Source organism: Ursus maritimus, unplaced genomic scaffold, assembly GCF_017311325.1.
Source record: "Ursus maritimus isolate PB19 unplaced genomic scaffold, ASM1731132v1 scaffold_7, whole genome shotgun sequence".
Taxonomy (NCBI): Eukaryota; Metazoa; Chordata; class Mammalia; order Carnivora; family Ursidae; genus Ursus; species Ursus maritimus.
In genome coordinates this window covers 29,406,536-29,416,157 of record NW_024426885.1, presented here as the reverse complement: position 1 = coordinate 29,416,157, position 9,622 = coordinate 29,406,536, and the positions used below count along the sequence as shown (strand labels likewise).

The 9,622-nt window shown below is 56.1% G+C and overlaps 1 protein-coding gene across 1 annotated transcript in view; it reads right to left on the bottom strand.

The window, feature by feature from the left end:
• The window catches only part of PYROXD2 (pyridine nucleotide-disulphide oxidoreductase domain 2), a 28,039-nt gene that overhangs the window by 3,971 nt on the left and 14,446 nt on the right, over positions 1–9,622 (bottom strand). Inside the window, exons 6-12 of the mRNA XM_040623903.1 lie at positions 8,789–8,942; positions 6,740–6,801; positions 6,548–6,645; positions 4,428–4,569; positions 3,919–4,053; positions 2,345–2,417; positions 1,957–2,113 (exon numbers count right to left, since the gene is read on the bottom strand). Of these exons, the coding sequence (XP_040479837.1) occupies positions 1,957–2,113; positions 2,345–2,417; positions 3,919–4,053; positions 4,428–4,569; positions 6,548–6,645; positions 6,740–6,801; positions 8,789–8,942 (821 nt within the window). The remainder of the gene's footprint in view (positions 1–1,956; positions 2,114–2,344; positions 2,418–3,918; positions 4,054–4,427; positions 4,570–6,547; positions 6,646–6,739; positions 6,802–8,788; positions 8,943–9,622) is intronic.

Sequence of the window (9,622 nt, the reverse complement as noted above, 5' to 3'; positions counted from 1 at the left end):
CCCCCCCCCCAGCCGCCACCGCCCGGGGTCTCAGGTCCCACTCAGCCTCCCTGACCTGCATGCCTGCCCCCACCTGCCTCCACCGCAGCCCACACTCCGGCGGGTCTCAAACCTCTCCAGGCCCAGCAGACAGCACGCCCGAGGGAAGGGGCCAGGCCCAGAGCAGCAGGTGCTCACATGGCCAGATTTCAACCCAGGTTACCCCCGTCTGCCCACCTTTCCCTGACCAGCCTGCGCCGACCAGAGCTGCTGGGGCTGCGGCCACCCAACAGAACCCCGACCTGTTTCCAGCCCCGCCCCTGCTCACAATGCCCTGTCTGCTTGGAGCACATTTTGCCCTCTAATCTCCAAATCGGACCACCTTCGAGGCCATGGGAAATGCCCTTTCAGCCTGCATCCCTCACTTGCCATGTATCCTCTGAACCTGCATGGCCACCAGGCATCTCTAAAGCAACTTGTCCAAACCCGAATGCCTAAAGCCTGCTCCTCCCCCCCATACCAGGCTCCCCTTGTTTATAAAGACAAACACCATCTTCCGGTGGCACCTCTTTTGCTCGCAACCTACTTCCTCTCCAGCAGCAAACGCTGCCGACTTCACCTTCAAATACTCAGTGTCTGGCCACTTCTCGTCACTTCCACCGTCCCCACCCTGGGCCAGACCACCGACTCCTGTCCTTTGGACTCTGCAATAGTAACCAACTGCAACAGATGCCTTTTTTCCTCCAAACAGTGGCCAGAGTGGTCTTTCTAAAATGGAAGTCAGGATCAGCACAAACTTTCCAGGAGTAAAAGCCAGGAGTGGCTGACAAGGCCCAGCTGCAGCTCTAGGACCCTCCCCACCTCCCCTCGCTCCCAGGTTCTCTTTCTCCAGCCTCTCTGGCTACATCCCTGTGCCTCCAACACAGCAGTCCACTCCTGCCACAGGGCCTTTGCACGTGACTTGTCCTCTGCCTGGATATTCTTCCTCAGATACTTATAAGACTTTTATTCTCATTTCCTTTGGGTCTCAGCTCAAACGCCATGCTGTCAGAGATGCCTTTCTTTCCTGACCACCTCGTGAAGACTAGCGAACCATCTGTTCCTCTATTTTTCTCCATACTATCCATGCATGTTTGTTGATTGCCTTGCCTTCCACCAAAGAAGGTCAGTGAACCGAGGGCAGAGGCCATGTTGACTTTGCTTGCTGCTCTGTGCCCAGGTCCCTGGACTGAGCCTGATACAGAGTAGGGGCTCCAAAATAGTTATGAACGAATAAATGGACATTGCCTTCTAGCCTTCTCCCAGGGCGCACATCCTCCTTACGTCATGCTATAAATATCTGTGTGCCTGCCCTATGATAAGCTTTGTGTCTGTTGCAGGCCCCTGCCTGACCCCCAACTCCCCTAACCCATACTCACTACAGAGTCCCACACAGGACAGGTTTTCAACAAGCTTTGGTGGACAGCTGACAGTACGGAAAGATACTCCTGTAACATCCCTGCCTGTTCCCGGAAGGATGGAGATACCAGGAGGTAGGAAATGCTTCCACAAGTTTTGCATGAAGGCAGCTTATCAGAGACAAGAGAATACAAAGCAGGGGGATCGGATGAGCGCGTGCCCTCTGATGGGCTGTGAGTCAGAGAGACCCCTTCTCTCCTAGAAAGCATTTTCTCCAATTCTTCCCAAATACCAGCGCTGTTCTCCCTGCCATCCTTTGCCCCACAGCTAATCTGTGACGCTTGGCTGCACGGCGTCCTACTCTTTACTCCTCACCTGCCCTGGCCACTGATTTGTCGCCTGGGATGTACTTCCTATCCTTAGAACTTAGGTGTGGATTTCGGCAGATCTGAAGACCCTCTGACTGTTAAACACCAGAAGTAAGAGGCAATCCTCGCTGCGTCTGGACAGGCACCTCCGCCCCACGTGCCCATGCGTGTAAGAGTGTCCCAGGGGACACAAAGCCCAGGGCCCACCCACCTGTGGGAAGGCAGGCCCTCCATGGCATCCTCGAAGGCCTGGTGGAGGAGGAGTGTGTCTTCACAGTTCAGGTGGATGGAGCACTGGTGATGGGGTAGTGGCTGGCCTCCGGGAGCATTGGGGGCCGCCAGGAAATCAGGCAGCCTGTCGACAGCCACTGAGAGACCAAAGAGGAGGGTGAGGGCCCAAAGGCCTGTGTCCTTGACCACCAGGATCCTCCTTATCTACCCATCACCCCGTCACCCAAGCGGTGGATTGGAAAAAAAAAGTATGGGGGGGCAGGGTGGAGGTGAGGGACTAGAGATGATGATAAGTTTTTCCCACACCGGGAGATTTCTCACCCTGATAATGTCAAAAGAGACAGCTCTGCAGTCTGCGGACCTCTTACCGTTGATCTTGGTAGCAGGTGACTTGGTGTCCAGCTGGGAGATTTTCTCCACGAACTCCTTAGGAAGCCATTCCTGGAAGAAGGTTCCATGAAAAGGCCTGGGGATGGCTGAGGCCCTAAGGGGTCTGCCTTCTTCCTTTGCTCAGGGTGGTCTCCCAACCTCCACTGCCAGAAATCCTTTCCATCTTTCAGAGCTCAGCCAAAGCACCTCCTCTGTGAAGCTCTCCTGGATCCCCCGCCCCAGCTCATCACTAACCACTTCTTCCTCTGAACTCCCAGAGCAAATGTAAATGGCCCACACCAACTCCTACTTTGGATATGGCCAATGGGCTGAAAGCCCCTTTTCTCCTCTGGTCTGTAAGCTCTTGGAAGTCTTGATTATCTCAGAATTGTCTAAGCAAGATGCTTTTGAACTGATGTTTGTTGAATTTTCTTAGTGGAATCACTCAGAAAAAGTGGTGCCTTGTCTCCCCAAGTAGTCCCAAGAATGGCTGGGAGTTCATACTCATAAACGTATTATCATAGGTTTTGGTGACAGGGAAGGTGCGATCGGTTACAAAAATTGCCCCCAGGGGCACCTGGGTGGCACAGCAGTTAAGCGTCTGCCTTCGGCTCAGGGCGTGATCCTGGCGTTATGGGATCGAGCCCCACATCAGGCTCCTCCGCTGGGAGCCTGCTTCTTCCTCTCCCACTCCCCCTGCTTGTGTTCCCTCTCTCACTGGCTGTCTCTCTCTCTCTGTCAAATAAATAAATAAAATCTAAAAAAAAAAAATGCCCCCAATCCTCACCCCTCCCTGTATCCGCACACCTTTGTAACATCTTCCCACTGTGACTCTGGGTTTGGGACAAGGTGACCATTAGTAACTAGGACGCAAACAGAATCCTGAAAACCACCTGCATGAGCGAGTTTGCTCACTTTTGCCCTCGGCCAGACCCTGAGAAATGCCTGGACTTATCATACTGGAGAATGAAAGACACGCAGAGCGGAGCTAGTCAACCCGGTCATTCCAGCAGAAACTGTCTCGGACTTGGCACAGCCAGCCAGCCTGGGCACAGGAGCGAGGCCAGCAAGGTGAGCGGGGCCCACTGGTTGACCCACAGCTGACGGCAGGTGTGTGAGCAAGCCCAGAGCAGCCGAGCTCAGCCAAGTTCAACTGAACTCTCCGGTTCTGCGTGCTACGTCAGTATTTCTTATTAAAGGCCCAGAAGCTGTGTGGTTGTTTCACGCAGCTCTGATAACGGCCACAGGCAACCGACACAGACAGTGGAGTCGGAGTTGGTTAGAGCAGCACATCAGGGCGGGAGGCTAACTCTGGATGTGAAGTCGGACCCGGTTCTAGCTCTGGTTCTGCCAATTGCCAGCTGCATGGCCTAGGTCACCTCATGCCCCTGGACCCTTCTCCTCACGTGTGAGGCTTCTTCCCTGCTTGCTCCCTGCCTGTTGGGTGGGGGATAGAAGGACTGGCTTCCCCCAGTGCGGAGACCTGGCACTTGCGTCTCCCGTCCTCATGCTGTCCCCGTGCCCTGGACCAACACCCCCCGCGGACATCCTGTGCCCGGCCCCCAGGCCTCACCTGTGGGGTCAGCTTCAGGAAGGTGGCCTGCGGGGACGCGTTGGACAGCACCACTTTGCTCCTCACCTCCGAGCCGTCTTGCAGCACGACTCCTTGGACGCGCCCTTCGTTGCTCACCAGCACTGCAGCCGCCGTCTAGAGCCCCCAGAGGCAGGCCCCGGAAACCCCCCAGGAAGGAAAACACAGGTTGGAGCTTGGGGGGTTTCCAGTCTGCTGCTCGTGGATGCTCACAGCTTCCCCATCTGGACCCACGCTGGCCCTGCGGCAGTCCACCCGCTCCAATGCAAAGGCTCAGCTCTAATGGGGCTTAGGGGCCAGAGCCTTCAAAGGGGGTGGTCAGGAGAACAGGACCTGGTTGACAGTTGCTCAGCCATTAACAGGCTGCGTAAACTTGCCCCTTGATTCCAAAGCCCCACTTCGCGCATCAGTAGAATGAAGAAGCTTCCGAATAGGACATTTTATTCTATACTGGGAGCCTTGCAAATAATCAGGGTCGGGGGGGCATTCACCTTTTCAGTGAAGACGCTTGCTCCGTGTGCGGTGGCTGAGCTTGAGATGGCATCAGAGAGGGCACCCATGCCCCCCTGGACATAGCCCCAGGCCCCCTGCACCCCCTCCAGGCCCCCCATCACGTGATGTAGCAGCACATACCTGAGGACAGACGGTTGGGGTCAGTGGTTGGAGGCGCAGTTTAAACTCCCCAGAGCTCTAGGTGCAAAGAGTCCTTTCTTCCTGGTACCTTCAGCCCCTCCCTGCCCCCTGCTGCCTTTCCCATCAGCCTTGAAAAGGGCTCCGGGCTCCCTAAGGGCCTTTTGCCTCGAGCCTACGTTCTCTCCCCACGCGACTGTGTCTGTGGGCGGAGCTTTAGCACCGACCACGGGCGGCAATGCCGAGCGCCCGCTACCCCGGACGGACGTTCCCACTTGAGTGGGGCTTTTTGGCCGGCAGCTGAAACCCATCTCTTCCCCATCCCCAGCCTGTTTTTCCTTCATTGTCCCCATCCTGGTGACGGCAGCTTCCGTTTCCCGCAGAATGCTGGGGGCCAGTCGTGACTCGCACCCGTGCCTCACCGCCTCCGTGCAGTCAGGCGCCATCAACCCTGCCTCCCAAAGAACTTTCCAGTTCCCGCTCCCTGAGGCCTCTTCCCTGGTGCAGGCCTCTCCTTTCTTCCTGCAGCTCCTGCAGTCGTGTCTTTCTAGTTGGATCACCTTCTCCCACGCTTTCTTCCCTGCAGACCTGGAGCCCCACCGCAACCCCCAGCCAAGTCCTGTCGCTTCTCTCCTCCGATGCCTTCGCTGGCTCAGCACTGCTCTCGGGGCCATGGCCAGCCTCTGAACAGGCCTCCAGGGCTCCAGCCGCATCCCTCACCACGCTCCCCCTTGCGGCCTGCACTCCCGCCAAAGCAAACCTCCACAGGGTCCCTGCTCAGCCCCCAGCGTTTGCACGGGCTGGTCCGGCAGCCTAGAAGCCCCTTCCTCCCTCGTGTCTGTTTAGCTAATTCCTCCTGTCCTGAGAGTCTCCGCTTAAATGTCTCTTCCTCAGGGAGGCCTCCTCTGACCCTGGACACGTTGCTTCCCTGCTCCGCCCCAATCCTAACCCTCACAGAACTCCACGACCGTCACTTGCTCTACGCCTCCTATGAGGATCTCAGCACCTGGCACAGGTCAGGCTCCGTCACTACTCACTGGAGGGATTAACGAAGAAACACATCACTTAGAGGCGCACTTCACACGTGGGCCGTAGACGCGCCTCCCGGCGAGCCACAGAGAAGAGGACAGGAGGCCCCCGCGGGAGATCCAAATTGGCTGGTGGATCACAGAGCTGGCCAACGTAGGGTGACCGCTGCCAACCCCCCTTTCCATGGCCCTCTGGGGAATTTGGAGCTGGCTTATGAGTGCTGAAAAGCCACGTCCAAGGGTGGTTCTCATCCTTTGAGAGAAAAGCCACGTTGACAGCTTCTAGCTACATCTTCTGATGCGCTGGAAATGGCCCAACACTTGGCGGCATCCTCTGTCCCAACACACACACCCCCTCCATTCCTGCCACAAGGGGCCCATTAAGTCGCACCACGGGTACAGACTTCACTGGGTCTTGCTGCCCCCTCTTGGCTCAGCTCTCAACACGCCCCCCCAAAGGGAAAGGCAGCGCCCCACCCTGGTGAAGGCGTCTGTGCGTGCCTGTCCTGGAACCCAGGGAAAGGATCTGTGGGGGACAGAGGGGCAGTGGAACTTTGTGGGAGAAGAGATAGCAAGAAGGGACAGAGAGAAAAGGGGGTAGAAGGGAGAGAGAGAAAGGAGGAGAAAGGGAAGCGGAGGAGAAAGAGCAGGAAGCTGATCGTGTTGAGCCATCACAGTGGGAGAGAGGCTTTTCTCGCTGGGGCAGTAGGGAGTGGTGGCTAAGGAGGACGATTTGGGGGGTCAGCTGGAAATCAGCTCTGCCATGACTAGCTGTGTGACTTGGGGCAAGACCTGTCCCTCTCTGAACCATGGCTCTCAGGTATTGCTTTGAGTTTTCAATGAGTGCTTGACTTCGGGCCTGGCTCGCTGGGAGAGCTCGGTGAACAACAGCTGTTGTACTCTCTCGAGATTCACTCCGCTCCCTCTGTACCCCACGCCCGTCGCACACTCACCCACTCCCCGGAGTGTGGGGACTCGTCATGGCTCCAATCACAGCATCCGTGGCCAGAGTGGCTTTTAGAGGCTCGGACTCAAACCATTGATCCAGAACCTGGGACAGCAAAATGGCAGGGAGAAGGGCAGAAGGGCCTCGGTGGGGAGAGTCCCCACTGTGGGGTCCAGCCTGAGGCTGGGGAGCCCCTCACCTTTGTAATTGGAGCTGTGAGGACCTGGTAATATTGGGGCAGCTGGGCTCCCAGCACGCGACCTAAAAGAGAAGACCCGTAAAACATAAATCGAGACAGGCAAGAAGAAGTCATTCCAATCTGTGCTATCGCTGTTCCTGTCCCTTTATCTGTAAAACGGGAGTAATATTTCATATCCCCAAGAGCTACTGTAAGGATTAAATGACGTATGTAAAGTGTTTGCAAGTTCATAGGCATTGAATACATTTTAGTGGTTGGAATTATTTTTGGAAAAAGGTTCACTTGTACCTTATTCCCTTACCTTGAACTCTGTAAGGCCCATCTCCTGGGGGGTGGCCAGCTTGGCCGGTCCACTGCTCGGAAGCTGATTCTCACCGCCTCGGAGACTCACCGGGCAGTGCAGCCCCGAGGGCATGGTCTGTGATCTCTAGCTATCCTGGCCCCATGCCTGGCTTAGCGTCTGGCACACAGCGCTTGCTCAATCAACTCGATCGCGTGAAGCCCCCTGGACTGGTCCTCTGAGAGGCAAGGTCTACTTTTGGCATTTGTGATACATTCTACTGGCTCCGATCCTTCACCGCTCCCCGTGTCTGCACACTTTTTCCACGTGACTAGGTGGTGCCTCCCCACTGTAGCTGGGGTGACCTGCCCTGCTCCTCGATTCTGGGCTCACCCACGTGATTTGCTTCGGCCGATGGGATGTTCACAGATGGGGTGCAAACAGACGCTTGAAACTGGCCCGCCCACTGGCGCTTGCCCTCCACGCTTCTGCCTTTGACGTAAGAAGGCCATGCGTGGACCAGCCTGCTGCTTCCAGGACGAGGGTGGGAAGCACCTGGAGCACAGGTAGGCTGGCTGATGTGCCCCAGCCGGGAACCCACGTGCGAGACCGGACCAGACCGGACTGCGGGACTGATGTTCATTTATGTATGCCCCTGAGTTTTGTAGTTGTTAGGCAGCCATTTTGTAGCCATAGCGACCTCATTCAGCACTTTTCCAGAACACAGAAACTAACCCGGACTTCGTATCCAGGAGGAATGGTAGAAAATAGCAGCACACTTGGTGAAACGTGCCTTCTCGTACCCGTGGCAGATGTCACTAATTCATCACAGAATGTTTTCTTGCTGAGCCCAAATCTAGCGTCCTTCTGTATGGGGGCCTCTCTTCAAATTCTCTCCACCTCTCTCTCCTATTCTAGCCGCGACTGTGGTGACGAGCTCCACGCGGGCTTCAGTCAGCCTCACGTGGTAAAAGCCAACAGCATCTCACCTCAGATCCGTAGGATGCGCCCTTCATTTCCTCCCCGGGCTGTCGCTGGCACCATGACAGGACACCCACGGGAACCCACGTGGCACCCATGGGTGCACAGCCCCGAGGTTAATGCCCCAGGTGGGAGTTAAACCCATGGGGCCATTTTTTCTTTTTAAGATTTTATTTATTTATTCGACAGAGATAGAGACAGCCAGCGAGAGAGGGAACACAGCAGGGGGAGTGGGAGAGGAAGAAGCAGGCTCATAGCGGAGGAGCCTGATGTGGGGCTCGATCCCATAACGCCGGGATCACGCCCTGAGCCGAAGGCAGACGCTTAACCGCTGTGCCACCCAGGCGCCCCCCATGGGGCCATTTTTGACCAGCGGGGGACAGAACCCGATGGATAAATGTCTCCCCTTTCTTTCTCTTGGCAATGGTCCTGACGTGCACTTCATGAGGCTACCTTGGTGGTCCTCCCAGGATCCAGCACCTGTCACCCACGGTGGGGGCCAGCACAGTAGCACACCCTGGGACTGACTGTCCCTCTTGCCAGTTTCGCTCCCCCTTTCCTTGGGGTCACCCTTCACGACGAACTACATGCACGTAAGCCTTTGTCTCAGGGTCTATTTCTAGGGCAGCAGGCCGACATCTGCTCACCGGAGTGCTCCGGGCAGCCCCTATTCACTGGCGACAGTTGGCAGGCTTATGAAGGTTCATGCTCATGTCCAATCGTCAAGAAAATGGGCTCCGCTCCCTGAAGGTCACTCATCATGCCTGATGCCTGCATTTTGGACTTACCTGCCTGCAGCACGGGCTTGAGTGTGGAGAGCGCCTGGAGCCTTTGCAGCAGGGAACCTCTCTGGAAGGCCGCCAAGTCCACGGGGGCTGCATCCAGCAGAGGGTCTATGGCTAATGCCAACCGATTCATGAACGCCTCATATTTGGGAAAAGCCTAGAACAGAGAGCTCTGAGTCAAGGCCCCAGTGCTTAGCATCCCACGAGGTCATTGCCCCCACGTTCTGCCCTCCATCCCACCGCCCTCCCCTGCCACGGCCTGTGGCTCCTAGCCGAGCCTCCGTGGCTCCTCAGGCCTCACACCCAGCCTTGGCTCAGCTCGGCATGGTAAATCACTCCCAGTTCCAGGCCTGTGAGCTGATGTCAGCACTAGGGGAGGCCAGAGAGATCCTGAGCTGATGAGCCACGAGGGTGGTGGCAGGGATAAAGGGTTATGCTGGCCGAGACCAGCTGTCAGCCACAGAAAAGTGCAAGTATCCTAGCATGTGGTCTCTGTGATAAACCAGAAAACCACTTCAAAGTTTCTTCTCTCTGTCCTGTCTTTCCATCTATTACTGGTCAAAGTAAGACCTCTTCCCCTGTATTCCAGCATGATACTGTTCTTTCCTGGTCTGCAAATCTCCTACGTCCTCTTGACATATGCAGAAACAGAAGCCTACATCCCTTCACCCCACAAGCCCCAATAACAAAATCCTTTTGTTTTGTTTTCTTTTTTTTCTTTTCTTTTCTTTTCCTCTTTTCTTTTCTTCTTTCTTTCTCTCTCTCCCTTCCTCTCTCCCTTCCTCCCTCTTCCTTCCTTCCTCCCTTCCTCCCTCCCTCCCTTCCTCCCTCCCTCCC